This window comes from Astatotilapia calliptera, chromosome 3 (assembly GCF_964374335.1).
Source record: "Astatotilapia calliptera chromosome 3, fAstCal68.1, whole genome shotgun sequence".
NCBI lineage: Eukaryota > Metazoa > Chordata > Actinopteri > Cichliformes > Cichlidae > Astatotilapia > Astatotilapia calliptera.
This window is the reverse complement of record NC_137424.1, coordinates 47,390,455-47,409,538: the sequence shown is the minus strand read 5'-3', so window position 1 is coordinate 47,409,538 and position 19,084 is coordinate 47,390,455. Positions and strand designations below refer to the sequence as shown.

The 19,084-nt window shown below is 39.7% G+C and overlaps 1 protein-coding gene across 1 annotated transcript; it reads right to left on the bottom strand.

Annotated features, from left to right (window-relative positions):
- Positions 1-17,324: 17,324 nt before the first annotated feature.
- Positions 17,325-18,783, bottom strand: LOC145426081 (uncharacterized). The gene is made up of 2 exons (XM_080299625.1): positions 18,422-18,783; positions 17,325-18,325 (listed from the first exon to the last, which is right to left on the bottom strand). The coding sequence occupies exons 1-2, from the start codon at positions 18,749-18,751 to the stop codon at positions 17,360-17,362; spliced, it is 1,296 nt and encodes a 431-aa protein (XP_080155751.1). The 5' UTR covers positions 18,752-18,783; the 3' UTR covers positions 17,325-17,359.
- Between the last annotated feature and the right edge of the window lie 301 nt (positions 18,784-19,084).

The following is a 19,084-nucleotide window of genomic DNA, read 5'->3' as shown; positions in this document are numbered from 1 at the left end:
ACAACCATCTCCACGGGAAGAGGAACAATGACTGTTTCCACTTCTGATGTGTGATTGTGTGTTGACACGATAACACAGACAAAAAATAAAAAAATGGTGGAGAGTGGGTGAGCGTTTTGTCGGATAAAAAAGCAGAAGTGGTCAGACATGATGAACAGTGAGATAAGATATGCCAATACATTCTTTCACATTTGAAAAAGGCCGAAGCAAAACTGTTTCTTCACATACTTTTGAAGCACAATAAGCTGAATACTAATCGACTGTTAGGAGCAACTTTTGATTTCTCCACAAACCATTATTCCACGACGTCACTAAAACACAGTAATCAGTCTTTCTTTCAAATGAAAAGTCTGATTAGCAACAAGAAGAGACTTTCTGAAAAAAACATAATCAAGCTTCTTCAGTGAAAAGAAACCTTCATTAAACATTTCTTTACTTCGTGCCAGAAGTCATACAAAGACATGGATGCAAATATTATATGGACGCCAGCTTAGACATATAGCTGAATGCAGTTTAAGAATGCAAGTGCGGACAGACATTTTACAGCACTAATGTGAAACACCATATAACACGCTCAGCTTTATTTCACTCAAAATACTGCCTGTGAGCCCATCATCATCCATTGCAGCACAGAAAGCATCGGTTTGACAGTTAAATAAAATGACTTGAATAGGTTTGTGACTGACAATAGATAACATGCTGCAGTTATCTTGTGTAGACCAAGACAAGGAAAGAACAAATTTATCTAACAAAGAGAAAATGATTTAATGGCTTTTTCATCTAAAGTCATAGTACGCACTTTCACATTGTTTGTTAAATTTTACACCATAAATGCTCTTCGAACTGCAAGTGCAAATGCACAAATACAAGAAGAGAAACTAAAAGTGCACAGCACTGACAAGAGACCAACAACATAAAGTTGGAGGAGCTGAGCAAATCAGCTGTATGTAAATCACAAATAAAACAATAATAAAACTTCATCAAAGTTTTCATTATTCTTGGTGCATACAGTTTATGTATGGGTCTTCTGTAGCTGCCTTGAAAAGGAAAACTTACAGTTAAATATGACAGATTAATTTACAAAATGTATTTTCTAAATATTGAAAACAGAAAAAAATGAAAATAGGGTTTTATTTACTCACATTTGTGTTTGACTATCAGCTTAATCCTGAAACGAAAAACAAACAACAACAATAAATCAAACAGCTTTGTCACCTGCAAAAGAAAAAGCCAGTCAGTAGTTCCACTCAGCATGTGTGCAGTTCCTCTACAAGAGCTTTGCTGCTGTGACAGGCAAACGTGTTGAGACCACAGTACACTCTGAGGCTGCAAAGTGGACAAACGCTGAGCAACGGTTGTGTTGTGTGTTTGACGTAACATAAACAACCACAGAGTTTAATTTACACACTAAGTTAAAAATGAAGGCATCAGGGCCTCATTGACACTGCTGCTACTGCACTACTGTAACACCAAAACTAAAGCGAATGAAATAAACAAATAATTCTCCCAGTTTGTTTTTTCAATGAACATACTGAATGATAATAAAATAATTAATTAATTACTTTAAAATGTTTCTTCTTGGTTGGACATTTTCTCCATGCTAATTGTTAACTGGACTATCAGACTATGTTGCTTTCACAGGCAGAAGTCTACCACAGTAGACATGAGCCAACCTGCACTCTGACACAGTCCAGCACACAGCAGGAGGCAGGAAGTAATAATGTGTTTTACTGCAGATCATACGAGGAGATGACCAAAATGATGATCATGATGCAGACTAAAACCACAAAAGATGACACTTTCATTTAGGATGAAGTCCGGCTCACTGAACCATGAATCCCAAATACAAGAAACAAGAACTGAAGCCGTGTCAATGAGCCCGTAAATTTCATCATCAGACGGTGAGTCCGTGCAGATGTCCTGCCTGCATGGATAAGTCTGTGGAGAATTCACATTAAACTAAAACAACTATGCATGCGCCCCAAGCAGGGGAGAAGAATGACTTTTCCAGCTTTCTGTGTTTGCAATTTAATGTAATCAAGGCCTTATAAATCATTAAACAATAAAACCTAGAGAGCAACCCAATCTCAAATATAAATACACAAACACAGAAAAACCGTGACACTGTGGCAGCCACAACTGACAGGCATGACCAAATCACTATAGGAACATCTGATTCAGATATAGATTACAAGTCCACGTGTGAAATGGAAGTGGTTGCAGACTGAAGTGCATCCGATAGGTCTTATAATCACAATCAGAGACAGAGCCCTAAAAATGGTTCACAGTAAACACTAACCTTTAGTGACCTGTTTAATGTTTAAATTCAAATCATAACAGTTTTGGTTTTTTGGAGCTACAAACACTTTTCATTTTGTAAAGAAGTTTTGGTAAGTCGAATATCTTCACAGAGTCAAGTTATTTGTTTCGGTGTTTTTTGTGCTTACAAAAATTAATTTCTCTTTATGGACCTGAAACAAACTCATAATAAACATCTGCAAAACAGGCTCATAGTGCTGACGATATATCTTTATATGTTTCTCTATATATGTTTCTTTTACTGAAACCTTTGCTTTACAGCACAGATTAGCAAAAGATGCCATAAAATAATCAAAAAGATGCTGAAGAAATACAGAAAGACATTATTTTTTATGTTTGAGGCTTCAGCACTGCACTCACTTTTGTTGTTTTCCAAGACTTTTCCAAGTAAAATAGTTTGCAGTTTTGTGCATGTTTAAACTTCAGACGTCTCTCAAAGTTCATACAACCTTGTCATCACTGACAATCACATTAATGAATCGCAACACTAAGTTTTTGTAAGATACAAAGAGCTTAAGTGAAACAAAGTGTTAAAAACAGTGAAAAACATCCACTGCATTTTTTGTTCACCGTTTCCGATTTCATGGCGGTCACTGCCTTCCCTGTTCTGGCCCACTTGTTAAACAATAAGGATTCATCAGATGGATACAGTGGTGTTAAACGGTGTTTGCCCCGTTTCCTGATTTCCATTTTTTTTAATTGTATGTCTGTCACATTTAAATACTTCAGATCATCAAGGTAAAAAAAAAAAAACCCACAGCTACAGAAGCACATTGATCCAAAACACAGCAGCAAGTCCACCTCTACATGGAAAAACAAAATGAAGACTTTGGAGTGGCCCCATCAAAGTGCTGACTTGAATCCGATTGAGGCGCCTTAAAAACGTGTTTCATGCTCAAAAAACCCAACAATATGGCTGAATTACAACAGTTCTGCAAAGATGAGTGGGCCAAAATTCCTCGACAGTACTGTGAGAGACTCCCTGCCAGTTATCGCAAACACTTGATTCTAGTTGGGGCTGCTAAGGGTGGCCCAAAGAGTTATTAGGTTTACGGGGCAATCATAATACATTCTAAAAATAAATCTGTTTTCTTAAAACAATCTTTTTTCTGATTTGTTTTAATGTTTGGTTTCGTACAGATTTTTTTTTTTTTTTGCCCTGCTTCTACACCGTTTGTGAATTTTGAGTAATGAAGATGTGAAGCTTGGATAATAATAAAAACACTATGAATTATTTTAGTTTCTTTATTTGTCCTCCTTCATTTATACAAGACCAGAAACGTGAAACATAAATGAGTAGAAGTTAAAAATAGAATGAAGGCTGCAAATTTAATCTTATTTAACTTTGAATGAAGTGAAACTTTAGTCCCATGGACAGCTGCACTATATATGAAGACAAAGGGGGACACGATTTTATTAAGCATTTAAAGACACTCAAACTTTGCCTCTAAAGGGCTCTAACTCTGCACATAACTTCACTCATGATGTAACATCTCTACTCCACCAACCCAACAACAATAACTGTAAGTGAAAACAAGATTGGAACAATAGCAGCTTTATTACTGTAACAAATACAGTAAACACAGCTTCTTTAAAACTCAATGTGAAACACACTGTTCCAGAGGCACAGCGGGGGACTCCATTCACCCGATCCCAACATGTCACAGTATATAAAGTGTGTGTTTATATGGCACACATAATCAGATAACACAATGAAAAACCTGCCTGCAGTTTAGAAGTTTGTAAAACTAAAAAAATATAATTTTTCAAATGATACTTAATCCATTCAGGGAAACAAAAATGTTTAGAAAAGACATAGAAAATCAGTACATATACATGTATCAATAATGCAGTTTAATAACTGCTCGTGTGAAAGTGAAAAAAAAAGTGAACTTAAAGCCACATCATCACTTTTAGATAAAGCTCATTTAAACTGATTTATAAAAAAAAGGGGAAAAACTTTTTTCCTCTCATTTCTTTTTTCAATGCTTTGTAAAATTCATGTGAAATAAAGTAAATTCTGTACTGCATTCGTCTGCTTTTGCTTGTTTTGAAAGTACATAATCATGATTATTAAATGGTTAAAGGTGATTTGGTAATGCATTTACTTTCTTTAAGACCTATTTGATAACAATTACAGTCACAACATGAAAGCTCCTTGTGTTTCTTGTGGTTTGATTTCAGAATAAACCCCTTCGTCGGCTGCTTCAGTGGCTGATTCTCCTGCACATAAAAAAACATTTTTTTTCAACATGACTTTTAGTAACATCTTACTTTAAACTGACAACTTTACTCATTTATATAATTTTCCTTGATGGATAAATGAAATGTAAAAGAGAAGAAAATATGGTACCTATTTTATTGCTTTGCTTACTTTTGTCACTGTTACATTCAGCCTTACTGTAGGTGGCATCTGCGTACAACAGGCTGTCATCTATGAGAGGATGGACAGTTCATCACGGTAAAATAGGATGACATTCTTACCTTTACAGTTACAAATCCACTTCCACAGGATCTGGGACTCTGTACAAAGCCCACACACCTGCCTATCCCTGCCACTACTTAAGCTGAAGAAATGAAGCTACTCATCGCTGGATCGTTGTATGACTCGTGTCAGTGTAGCCCCAGCTCAAGTCTGTTCATAGTTCTTGTTGATTCTTTGCCCTCAAATCAAATCAAATCAAATCACTTTTTATTGTCACATCACATGTGCAGGTACATTGGTACAGCACATGTGAGTGAAATTCTTGTGTGCGAGCTTCACAAGCAACAGAGTTGTGCAAAATACAATAATGTAAACAAGCAAAATACAAGAATGGCTACATCTGAAACTAATAAATATATGTACAAGTTTGTACATATATTAGTACTAGTTTGTATATTCTTGTTCTTATAGAATAGAATAGAATAGAATAGAATAGAATAGCCATTTTATTGTCATTGTACAGAGTACAACGAAATTGGAGTGCCACTCCCTTGGTGCAAGTTTCAATAATAAATATAAATGTAAGATATAAAAAGTACAAAAAAAACAAACAATCGTAAGTACTCAAACAATAGTATATACAATATATACAGGATAGCAGCATTAATATAATGACAGTATGAATAGCAGCATAATATAATGACAGTGACGGTATGGAATAGGTTCAATTGTTTTTGTGCTTATTTACTACGGTGATAGCTCTGGGAAAGAAGCTATCCCTGAATCTGTTTGTCCTGGTTTTATGTGACCTGTACCGTCGGCCTGACGGTAATAGTTCAAACAGTTGGTTGCTGGGGTGAGAGTGGTCCTTGATGATATTTCCAGCTCTGCTGAGGTACCGAGAGTTTGCAGTGACCTCCAGGCTGGGCAGAGAGCAGCCAGTGATCTTCTGGGCTGTGTTGATGACCCTCTGCAGTACTTTCCTGTCTGCAGCTGAGCACCCTGCATACCATGTTGTTATGCCGTACGTTAGGATGCTCTCTATGGTGGCTCTGTAAAATGTCACCAGCAGCCTCTCCTCCAGGTTGTTCCTCCTGAGCACTCTCAGAAAGTGGAGACGCTGCTGGGCCTTTTTAACCACCGCTGTAGTATTTGCAGTCCAGGAGAGGTCATCAGAGATCTGCACGCCCAGAAACCTCATGGAGTGTACCCTCTCCACACAGCTCCCGTGAATGTAAAGTGGGGCCGGGTCTGCTCTGCCCTTCCTGAAGTCCAAGATAAGTTCTTTAGTTTTCGTGGTGTTCAGTTGGAGGTTGTTAACTGAACACCACTCAGTCAGTCTGTTGACCTCATCTCTGTAGTCCGACTCATCCCCCCTTGAGATGAGTCCAACCACTGTGGTGTCATCCGCAAACTTTATGATGGTGTTTGAGAGATGGGTAGGGGAGCAGTCGGGTGTGTAGAGCGTAAACAGGAGGGGACTCAAAACACATCCTTGTGGAGACCCGGTGCTGAGTGTGATGGTGCTGGACAGGTGGGGGCCGAGTCTGGCAGACTGTGGTCTATTTGTCAGGAAGTCCTTGATCCAGAGGCAGATGGGGGTGGAGAGTCCCAGGTGAGACAGTTTCTGGACCAGGATCTCCGGGATGATATGATTGAATGCTGAGCTGAAGTCCAGAAAGAGCATTCTCACATAGCTTCCTCGGTGCTCCAGGTGACTCAGCGCAGTGTGGAGAGCTATGGTGATGGCGTCCTCAGTGGATCGATTTGTCCTGTAGGCAAATTGGTGGGGGTCCAGAGTGGGAGGCAAACCGGCCCTGATGTGCTGACAGACCAGTCTCTCAAAGCACTTCATAGATATAGATACTGTATATTCTTATAGATTATCTGGACTTGTCCCTGTTTTCCCAGAGTGGATTTTCATGACCGAGTGGAGAGTGGCTGGCAGTCTATGTTGTGTGGCTGAAGAGGAGCAAGAGTGATTGCTCCTTGACAAACTTGACAAACAGGTCTCTACTGTGGTAAAAACTAGCTTTCATCAACTACGCCTAATCTCTAAGGCTAAACCCTACATACCACACAAAGATATGGAGAAACTCATTCATGCTTTCATTATGTCAAGACTGGACTATTGTAATTCTCTCTACTTGGGTCTACAATCTTCTCTTCTGCAGCGTCTGCAGCTGGTCCAGAATGCCGCAGCACGTCTCTTGACCGGCACTAGAAAGTTTGACTCTATCACCCCTGTTCTGAAAAATTTACACTGGCTTCCTATCAAATATCGAATTGATTTTAAAATTCTATTGTTTACTTATAAAATTTTGAACAATATGGCACCTGACTACTTAGCTGATCTCCTCTGCCTGTACAGCCCTCAGAGAGCACTAAGATCATCGGGCCAACTGCTCTTGGTGCAACCTAGGTCTCGGCTGAAGACCAGAGGAGACCGTGCCTTTGCCGTTGCTGCACCCAGGCTATGGAATACTCTCCCTCTTCATATTCGCGCGTCAGATTCCATTCAGTCTTTTAAATCACGTTTAAAAACGTATTTGTTTGATCTAGCATTTAAGGCAAATTAGGGTAATTTACATCTGGCTCTGTATTTAGATTATGTAATTATCTTATATTTTATATATTTGTAATTTATATTTTATTGTGATTTTATTTGTACTGCAATTTTAATGGAAAGCACTTTGGTGTACTTCGGTCTTAAAAATGTGCTATATAAATAAATTTTGATTTGATTTGATTGATTTGATTTGATTTCACTGTTTTCTTCCTCCCTTGGATTTCTTAGAGTCCCTACCCATGCACTCCTGTATAAAACACCTACCCTTGCACTATTGTGCATACACTTGGAACATTATAAATAAATTCTCAGTATTCTTCCAAGCATTGGAGTCCTGCACTTGAGTCCTCAGTTAACTGTGACAACAGGCTTACTTGTCGCTCCTACGATATTTAGAAGTAGAACGGAAGGCAGAGCCTTCGGCTTTCAGATCATTTGATTGTTGGGGTTTTCTCTGTTTTACTGTAGGGTCAATGAGTCAATTGTTGTTGTGATTTAGCCCTATATAAATAAAATTGAATTGAACTGAATTAACTTGAACTCTTACCTTTCTTAGTGAAGTTTTTAAGCTCAATCAAAGAATATGTGAAATCCCTGCATTCTGCTAAAATGGAGAATTAATATATAAAATGGAACATAATCACAATGAGTCTGCATACTTATATGAAACTATAAATGCATTACCCTTTTCTCTGTCATCGTAGTCTCCGATTGATTCATATATACAAGCATCACCTGCAAAAACAAGTCAGTGATAGATTAATCATTAACATTTCTATATATGATTTTGATCATCTTTTAAATAAAAAAACTGCAAATATCAGAGTCAAAGTTCACAATTTGACAATAAATAAATGAATAAATAAAGTAACAATAGCAAAATTGTTATGGTTAAAGCTGACCTTGGAGAGAAGTGTTTTGGCTGTGTTGAGCTTCACCCTGGTTGATCCTGTGTTTCATAGCAGAGCTCTGGTTTGTGCTCTGAGTCCTAATATTGTAATAAAATATAGTAAAACATTCAATTTGATAAGAAACACAGGTTGTAATTCTGGTTTGTTGAAAATGTGAAGTGGGAGATTTGAACCAACCTGATAAAAGATTTATCTGTAAAAAAGACAAGTACATGTTTTTCTTTTACTTTTTCTGGTGCTGTGACATTACATGAAGTGTTCAGGATACATCTGTGATTCTGAATAATTAGATAATAATGGGATCGTAATCAATCTCGTATCGGAAAGAAAAAGTCTCACCTTTTAACAGCTTTATGTAACACAGCAGCAGAAGAAGAATCAGTAAAATTCCACAAAGAAGTCCAGCGATCAACAGAGTAGGAAACATTTCAGTCCTGGACTGTGCTGTAAGAAAGAATAACATTAATTATGAGGTGAGGTGCAACCAGGTAGCGTCAGATGGACTAAAGCATAATGCCTCTTATAATATTGTAAAATAGAGCCTCACAAACAAGTGGAATAATCACAAAGTATGCATATGTAAGTGTTAAAAGTTTCTTTAGGCTGCTCCCTTGTCAAAGACTCGCCTGATATTGCAGAATTTTTTGAAGAGTCAGTTTAATATGATGGATACTTTGTAGTGTTTATGCCACAATATCCATGTTTGTGAAGCCCTGAAATCTGACCTGGCGCTTTGTGATAACTTTATCCATGCTTATTTTGAATGAAGAAGGTTCAGCTTTAAGTTAAAGTACCCTGTGACTTCAGCTGCTCAGTATTTCACTGTCAATCTTAATCTCTCCTACAAACTTAGACTCTGATCGGACATATATTTCACTATTCTCCTAATGTTAAGTTAGTTCTGTTTGCATCTTGTATGTTCTGAATTACTTCATATTTTCTGTTCTGAAGATAGTGGATAGAAACTTGTGGAGAGAGACACAATATCACCCAAAAATCCATAACTCCTGCCACATTACATAAATGTTATTGATTGACTTTGCATGCTACTCAGTGAAACATGTATTTGATCCCTAAGCAAACTGTGACTAAATACTTGGTGGAGAAACGGTTGTGGGCAAATGTAAAGGCATGTAGATTGTGGGGGTTGCCATATAGTGCCTTGAATGGCTTGTCTGAGAAAGGCAAGAGAAAATCAAAGAGAAGACAGAGAACCCGCACGCGCTCGTTTGTGCGTGTGGAGCCAAGGAGAGGAGAAGTAGCCGTCTCGCGCATGTTGTCACGGTCAGCCACATTAAGGCTGAGCCCAAACGGGGGATCCGAGAGGTCAGTCAAAATTAAGTTGCTTGTGCGAAGCTTGGCTTTTTCTAGCCGCTAGCCACAACATGTGGTGCTGCAGGCCATCGCCGACAGCGTGGTGGTGGGAAGTCGGAGCGAAAGTTAACCTTAGCTGCACTTTTCTTTAAGACCTACCTCCGTTTCCAGTTGGATTAGGCCGAGTTCGGCCGTTAAGTGAATGTTCGGAGCTAACGAGTCTCTGCGAGGGCTTTAGCGACCTCACTTAATGTTGCCAGTTACTGGCCTGAGTTTGGGCTCTTTCTAAGAAACAAACACAAGAACAATGTGAGTCAGCGGTGAATAGGGTATGTGTTTCGTTCAGCTGTGTGTGAAAGCGTTGCCGTTGCGTAGCCTGGTGATTTTCCCACGCAGTGTCACCCAGAGACAAAGGTATGGTTTCTATTTTCTTTGCTTTTGTGGACCCCAAACTTTATTGCTCACTCCGGCTGCTGTATCTTTGGTCAGCTTAACAGACTAGGATCCCACTGTCGTCTCCTGTTCACTACAGTTACACCTTCAAAGAAGACACTGTATATGGTTTCATATCCAAAGGACATTTTTGTTGGGACTGACTATTCCTTATGAACATTGTAAATTGTGTTATGTTGGTGATACAGTGTTAATCATTCTAGAGGGGACAGTGAATTGATGTAATCTGGAAACCCTTGGGTTTTAAAGGAGGGTTTCTGTAAGCGCTCTAAGGAGAATTAGTTCCTTTTATTTCTATTATGTTGTTCGTGTTGTGATTTTTGGACCCATTCTATTGGAGCATAGACAATTCAGGCCAATATTTACTCAACTATATCGGGTCATATTTAAGCATTTTGTTATGACGTAAAACTTGCGTAAATTCTAGTTATAATCTGGATTGTTTTATGTTGTAATGTAATATATTATGCTCCATGAATTTGTCCTGTTTTGTTGTGTTGTTTTAAAGTGTTGGTAGGTGTCGTAAAGGCGGTGTGTAGTGGGCCACCATGTGGTGATGAAAGGCGAGGCTAGTACGCAGGGCATGGAGGAACAGTTTTCTGATCATTGCTGTGATAGTTATTTCAGATATAATATCATAGAAATGTAAATGGAGCTCCTACTTGAGACATTTTTTTTTGTACTTTTCGAGTTTGTGTAGAATAAATAAATGTTTTTCCTTTTTTTACATTTTTCTCATTTTTTGCTACTGAAAGGCATACAAGTACCATAGTTTTAGGTAAGCTGCTACTTTTTCCCCACACTGTGAACACTGCGGCTTATACTGACGTGTGGCTAATGCATATTTTTTTCATGCTGCCAAAAACATTTTGCCTGGTAACAGTAGACCAATCAAAATGATAAGTAGTATATATACGCTATATATTTTATCGGTTGTTAAGAAATGTTGTAATGTTGTTTGTGCACTGTTACATAAAAAAACCATAAGCAACGTAATTTGTGTGTTACCGATATGTATGTATACTTAAAGGTAGTCGTGTTACAGGCGCCGTTCGAGGAAAAAAAGCATTTGCAGTATGTATTTTTGTATGTTACCATAACGTTTATGTTACCATGTTGATGTTACCTTATGGATGGAATTAAACGTTAAAAATCCTCACGTGTAATATTTCTGTGTAAATATCTCATATTACAAGTGAAATGCATACGGCTTAAAATCCGGTGCGGCCTGTACAGGTACAAAATAGATTTTCTTTCTATAATTAGAGCATGCGGCTTTTAATCAGGTGCGCTCTGTAGCACAAGTCAGAAACTTTACGTCCTGCAGAAGTGGCAAAGAAGGACCAAAGATTGCCGCTACACCATCTATAGCTGGTGTAAACCAAGGGCTTCAAAACAGTGTGGTCACCATAGGATTGCATTGCCCTGATGTTGTGAGCATTCAACATCAGTATACCTCTATGTAGGTTTCCAACAACACATAAGAAGCAATAAGACCAAACTGCTATGCTATGAGTACATCCTTCTTTTTGCTAAGCACAGGACGGGAAAAGGGTCCAAGCCGTATTAATACTGATGTAATTCACTTTCCTCCACTCTGTCCTCTTACACAGGTCCATAATGAATATTATCCTTTCAGTGCATAAATTTTTTTTTGCTCTATTTCATTATGATGCTTTATTTTATTTTTAAATTACTCCTTTCCATTATTTGTTGTGATGTCTCCTTGCTCTGACCACAACAACAGATTCACAAGAAGACAGAAGACTTCTCATAATAGATACAAATAGAAACATAAAATCAACAGAGAAAACTTAACACAGTATATTGATAATCATGAGTGAATGTATATTTCAAACTAAATGACTGAACTCACAGGTTATCTCAATGGTGACAACATCACTTATATCAGTGTAGTAATCTGGGTTTCCTCTTGTTCCTCTGCAGCTGTAGATTCCTCCTTCAGATACTCTGATATCTCTGTTTTGTTGATCTCTGATTTTACCTTCAGAGGTTGTTTGGGTTCGTCTGAACCACTCATATTTCCATCCATCAGAGCTCTGCACAGAGCAGGTCAGTGTCACACTGCCCCCTACTGGTATGATTGTTGTTGCTGCTGTCAGTGTGGCCCTGGGTTTATCTGCTGTTATGATAGAGGAAGAAAAATAAATAAATATCTGTGATTCGTTATAACAACATATGAACACTGAAAAACAATAAAGTTTATATTTTTATTAGTTGATCTCTAAATAACCACAGCATAAATGTTTGTCTATTCTCTGTTGAAGGAAACATAATGATGCTTTAAATGTCTCTTCCTCATGTTTTGGTTTAGATAACAGAAACATCTTCACTTCAAACTTCATGAAGCTTTTGATGTTTCTTCTTTTCCTTTAGAAATGTAATTAAATTGAATTTCATCCATAATTGCTTTTGTTAAAACTCACACACCTGCTAATGATAAATTTCAGGGTCTGTCAGTATTGTAGCACTGACTTTACTGTGAACGAAGTAACAGGTACAGTGATCTTGGTTAAAGTTCAAATTTCAGTGACAAATTTAATTAAATGTTCTCTATTTTATAATTCAGTTGAGTATTTGAACAGGGATCATATATTTGTGCTGTCGGTCACTGAAGACTTACCTAATACAGTTATAGAGACAGTATTACTGTTCTTTATATGACGTGAGCTCACCAAGCTACCAGAGCACTGATATTCACCACTGTCACGTGTAGATATAATTTCTAATCTGAAGTATTTGTCTGTGTTGTAGGGCACAAATTCTCGACCGTCCTTCCTGATTTCGTAATACCAGTCAGTGTCTTCTCCTTCATTCATGTCACATTTGAAGGTAACAAACTCTCCAATGAAAAAACTGGACGAGCTGGGTTCAATAGTTAGCACAGCATCTAGAATCCAACACAACCACACAGTTTACAATCTGAAACACTTTTATGCACAAAACAATCTGTGACAGTACGTTCATACACTGTTCATTTAATGTCCATATATATATATTGTACTATTCAAGGCACAAACTGTGTTTATATTCATAAAATTATAAATTAGTGATGAACAATGAAATAAAAACAACAATGTGAAGTGCTTAAGACTGATAAAGCAGTTAAGATGAATCTTTACTGAATAAATAAAAAAGAAAGAAACAAGAAAAAGTAAAACTTTTCAGTCACCTTGAACATGTCCAGTGCAGAGTAGCATACAGAGCACTACAATAAAGAAAAAAATGTCAGACATTATCAAATAAAAGACACTCAAATATGTGTGTGTAGGTTGTCAATCATACAGATCATGTTAATAATAATAATGGATTGGATCTATATAGCGCTTTTCAAGGCACCCAAAGCGCTTTACAATGCCACTATCCATTCACTCTCACGTTCAAACACTGGTGGAGGCAAGTTACAGTTGTAGCCACAGCTGCCCTGGGGCAGACTGACAGAAGCGAGGCTGCCATATCGCGCCATCGGCCCCTCTGGCCAACACCAGTAGGCGGTAGGGTAAAGTGTCTTGCCCAAGGACACAACGACCAGGACAGAGAGCCCGGGGATCGAATCGGCGACCTTCCGGTTACAGATACGCTTCCCAACCCCCTGAGCCACAGTCGCCCTGTTAGAGTGTTTATGTCATACTTGAGTGTCTAAGCAGCTAGGTGAGAAAGTGACTGGACTTCTTTAGGTTTCCTGAAGGTGTTTCATATCTTTTCTGAGAAGCTTCTTCAGTTCTAAAACCAAATAATGGAGAATCCCAGGTATTTAAACCCTAGTGGTGGAATCCCTTAAGAAGGCCGTTAACTCAATATTGATCCTGTGCCTCATCACATGAGCCAAGGTGTGAACAACAGTGTGGGTCATTGTCACTGGAGGTTTGACTTTTTTTTGTTAACACTAGAATTACTGAGCCTTTTTTTCCCTGGTGCATGTCCCTACTACTAGATTTACTAGCCCTGCGCAGATTTGCGTAAATTCCCCCGACCCTAACACCTCTTGGAACCCCGCTGAGATTTTCACAGGTCTTCAGCTCCATTGTTCTCCTGCTTTTGTTGTGCAAACACACCCTCCCCCAACCATGAGAGATTCAGGTCTTTCCTTCCCTGCAAGGCTACTTTTGTCCCTTACCTGCAGCGTACACACGCACATCTATATCTACATATATACACACACACACACACATATATATATATATATATATATATATATATATATATATATATATATATGTACAGTGGGGCAAAAAAGTATTTAGTCAGCCACCGATTGTGCAAGTTCCCCCACTTAAAATGATGACAGAGGTCAGTAATTTGCACCAGAGGTACACTTCAACTGTGAGAGACAGAATGTGAAAAAAAAAATCCATGAATTCACATGGTAGGATTTGTAAAGAATTTATTCGTAAATTAGGGTGGAAAATAAGTATTTGGTCACCTCAAACAAGGAAAATCTCTGGCTCTCACAGACCTGTAACGTCTTCTGTAAGAAGCTTTTCTGTCCCCCACTCGTTACCTGTATGAATGGCACCTGTTTGAACTCATCATCTGTATAAAAGACACCTGTCCACAGCCTCAAACAGTCAGACTCCAAACTCCGCCATGGCCAAGACCAAAGAGCTTTCGAAGGACACCAGGAAAAGTATTGTAGACCTGCACCAGACTGGGAAGAGTGAATCTACAATAGGCAAGCAGCTTGGTGTGAAAAAATCAACTGTGGGAGCAATCATCAGAAAATGGAAGACATACAAGACCACTGATAATCTCCCTCGATCTGGGGCTCCACGCAAGATCTCATCCCGTGGGGTCAAAATGATCATGAGAACAGTGAGCAAAGATCCCAGAACCACACGGGGGGACCTGGTGAATGACCTGCAGAGAGCTGGGACCAAAGTAACAAAGGTCACCATCAGTAACACACTACAACGGCAGGGAATCAAATCCCGCAGTGCCAGACGTGTTCCGCTGCTGAAGCCAGTGCATGTCCAGGCCCGTCTGAAGTTTGCCAGAGAGCACATGGATGATACAGCAGAGGATTGGGAGAATGTCATGTGGTCAGATGAAACCAAAGTAGAACTTTTTGGTATAAACTCAACTCGTCGTGTTTGGAGGAAGAAGAATACGGAGTTGCATCCCAAGAACACCATACCTACTGTGAAGCATGGGGGTGGAAACATCATGCTATGGGGCTGTTTTTCTGCCAAGGGGACAGGACGACTGATCCGTGTTAAGGACAGAATGAATGGGGCCATGTATCGTGAGATTTTGAGCCAAAACCTCCTTCCATCAGTGAGAACTTTGAAGATGAAACGAGGCTGGGTCTTCCAACATGACAATGATCCAAAACACACCGCCCGGGCAACAAAGGAGTGGCTCCGTAAGAAGCATTTGAAAGTCCTGGAGTGGCCTAGCCAGTCTCCAGACCTCAACCCCATAGAAAATCTGTGGCGGGAGTTGAAAGTCCGTGTTGCTCGGCGACAGCCCCAAAACATCACTGCTCTCGAGAAGATCTGCATGGAGGAATGGGCCAAAATACCAGCTACTGTGTGTGCAAACCTGGTAAAGACCTATAGTAAACGTTTGACCTCTGTTATTGCCAACAAAGGTTATGTTACAAAGTACTGAGTTGTATTTTTGTTATTGACCAAATACTTATTTTCCACCCTGATTTACCAATAAATTCTTTACAAATCCTACCATGTGGATTCATGGATTTTTTTTTTCACATTCTGTCTCTCACAGTTGAAGTGTACCTCTGGTGCAAATTACTGACCTCTGTCATCATTTTAAGTGGGGGAACTTGCACAATCGGTGGCTGACTAAATACTTTTTTGCCCCACTGCATATTCTTATAGATTATCTGGACTTGTCCCTGTTTTCCCAGAGTGGATTTTCATGACCGAGTGGAGAGTGGCTGGCAGTCTATGTTGTGTGGCTGAAGAGGAGCAAGAGTGATTTCACTGTTTTCTTCCTCCCTTGGATTTCTTAGAGTCCCTACCCATGCACTCCTGTATAAAACACCTACCCTTGCACTATTGTGCATACACTTGGAACATTATAAATAAATTCTCTGTATTCTTCCAAGCATTGGAGTCCTGCAGTTGAGTCCTCAGTTAACTGTGAAAACAGGCTTACTTGTCGCTCCTACGATATTTAGAAGTAGAACGGAAGACAGAGCCTTCGGCTTTCAGATCATCTGATTGTTGGGGTTTTCTCTGTATTACTGTAGGGTCAATGAGTCAAATGTTGTTGTGATTTAGCCCTATATAAATAAAATTGAATTGAACTGAATTAACTTGAACTCTTACCTTTCTTATTGCCAACAAAGGTTATGTTACAAAGTATTGAGTTGTATTTTTGTTATTGACCAAATACTTATTTTCCACCCTGATTTACGAATAAATTCTTTACAAATCCTACCATGTGGATTCATGGATTTTTTTTTCACATTCTGTCTCTCACAGTTGAAGTGTACCTCTGGTGCAAATTACTGACCTCTGTCATCATTTTAAGTGGGGGAACTTGCACAATATATATATATATATATATATATATATATATATATATATATATATATATATATATATATGTGTGTGTGTGTGTATATATATGTAGATATAGATTTTTGCCCCACTGTCAGAGGTTGTGTGTGGAGGCGTGGAAGAGATGACCCAAACGCTGGACTCACTGTGCAGAAGTGAAGAGGATTTATTGGAGGGTGAATGAACAAAGCAGGAACGATGGAGTGAGTGAGTGACTGACTGGCTGGCTGACTAACTGAACATACAGACGGAGGGACGACATGAACATCAACATCAATGACACGACCGTGAATGAGTGGAAACAGAGGGCTTAAATACACAGACTGATGAGGATGATAATGAGAGGCCGGTGAGTACACAGCTGAACATAATCTGGCTAATGACACGAGACGAGCTGACACAGGAAAAGCAGGAAGTGAGAACATGGAAGTGGCAAAATAAACTGAACATGAACAAAACTGAAAACACTGGGTCACCGACCCAGCAACCCTGACACCCACTGTATATACATATACATGTATATGTGTGTACATTTTTATTTAGCTGCTTTTGTCTGGCACTGTCCACTTTTTTGCAATGACAATGCAGATTTTCCACTTGTGGGACAAATAAATTCAGATTTTCCACGTGTGTGTGTGTGTGTGTGTGTGTGTGTGTGTGTGTGTGTGTGTGTGTGTGTGTGTGTGTGTGTGTGTGTGTGTAACATTGGCATTTGTTTAATCAGATCCAAGGCAGGCCAAACCTCTGTGTTACAACCTACATACAAAAGACACATGTTCACAATATATGGGTACACAAGTCTGTTTTATTTCAAGGTGTTTCAAACTTTACAGCATTTGCAGACCCAGTGTCCATCACCCCTGCATTTAGCACAGGTGAATTTCTGACATGTTGCACAGGTAAACCTGCTGCGATTCCTGTTGCAGCTCTCTTGCACCTGGCACTGTGTTGTCTTTACAGTCCCTGGCACAGCAGCTGCAGCAGCTTCAGCAGCCTGCCTCTGTGCTAATATTTCCTTGTGCTGCATGAATCGGCAACGAAGTTGCTGAGCTAGAAAACTCAGAAACAATCTTCTTTTGCCCAGTAACGTTGTTTTGCGCTGCAGCAGTCTGTGCGACAGTGACAGTGAAGTAAAGAAATTGTCCGTTGTGACATTTCTCCCAACATCCAAAAACGGCTCCATCAGTTTCATGACCACGTTCTCTGCCAGCTTCTCTCCCTTCTGATGACTGGGGTCCTTTCCCAAGTAAGGAGATGCACTGCAGACATATTTGGTCTCCAAGTCTGTGGCCATCCAGAACTTGATCCCAAATTTGTCTGGCTTGGTTGCATTATACTGTGTGAATGGACAGCGAACCTTGGTAGGGGACAGCTGTTCATCTATGGTCATGTGTTCTCCTGGAGTGAAACTCTTAGCACAGTTCTCATTGAAGCATGTCCAGATGTCGGAGATCGCCGCAAATTTGTCTGTCTTCACCCGTTCTGCCCGTGTGTCCCTGTCATCAAATCGAAGGTGTTGTATAATTGAAATGAATCTATCTCGGGGCATTGTCTCTTTGATTACTGGCACCAGAAATCTTTCTGACCAGCAATCCACAATGGCACCAACAGCACACATGCTTGCTCTTACAAACAGGATTGAAATGAATGCCATCAGTTCATGAACTGACAAATTCCAGTCCGGCTCTGTTCTGTGGGCTTGATGTACTGTGCACTCCCTGATGGTCTGCAGCATTCCCACGTCTAACAGGCAAAGGAAGCTTTGGAGCACACTTGTAATCTTACGCTGTCGGAAGATAAACAAATAGAGAATGGTAAATTTACATGAACCTCACTCTAAATGGGTTTATATAAATATCATATCTACTATGCAGTGACAAACCTTAGCAGACTCTGTGGGTCCAGCTTGCGCAGTGAAGCACGAACGATTTGCTACTGCACTGGGCATTCCAATGTCCTCCTCAACCCACACAGTGCCGTCTTTTGCTGTGTGGCTCTGGCTGGGCTTCCCAGTACCACGGGGCTTCATCCGTGGAGGCATGTTGGGTTCTTGTTCCGTCTCCTTTTCAGATTCTTCTGAGGAGGTATCAGTGGCCTGCTGGACAAATGAAACCTCTCCGCCATCAGAATCTGCTTCGTCCATTTCCTGAAGCAAGGCCAAAGCCTGTGGCGCAGAGAGGTTCTTCCTGCGTGGCAGTGATATGGTGGCCATCCTGATGTGTATTCTCAGAAATGCGAACAAGAAATGATTCTCCCGCCTGGGTCGGTTTACTTTTATGCACAGCACTGTGCTGTAGTCAAGCAATGCCACTCCCTCACATACACAGTGACAATGGAACAATGGAAGATCTGTGCTGAGAGTCAAGGGAGGTGTGAATGTGTGTCTTTTATATTTGCAAGTCAGTCAATGTGTGGGATATTTTGTATAGATACGGCAGCAATTTCTGAAAGTTGTAACACAGAGGTTTGGCCTGACTTGGATCTGAGCAACTCTGAGTGAGTATATGCAAATGTGCCAGGCCTCAAGGATAATGGGTGGTTTGCA

Excerpts from the sequence above, each read along its gene's own strand:
- LOC145426081 (XM_080299625.1), bottom strand. The coding sequence starts at position 18,751 with ATGGCCACCATATCACTGCCACGCAGGAAGAACCTCTCTGCGCCACAG. Across the intron at positions 18,326-18,421 it reads GACCCACAGAGTCTGCTAAG|CGTAAGATTACAAGTGTGCT; the intron begins GTTTGTCACTGC and ends ATCTTCCGACAG.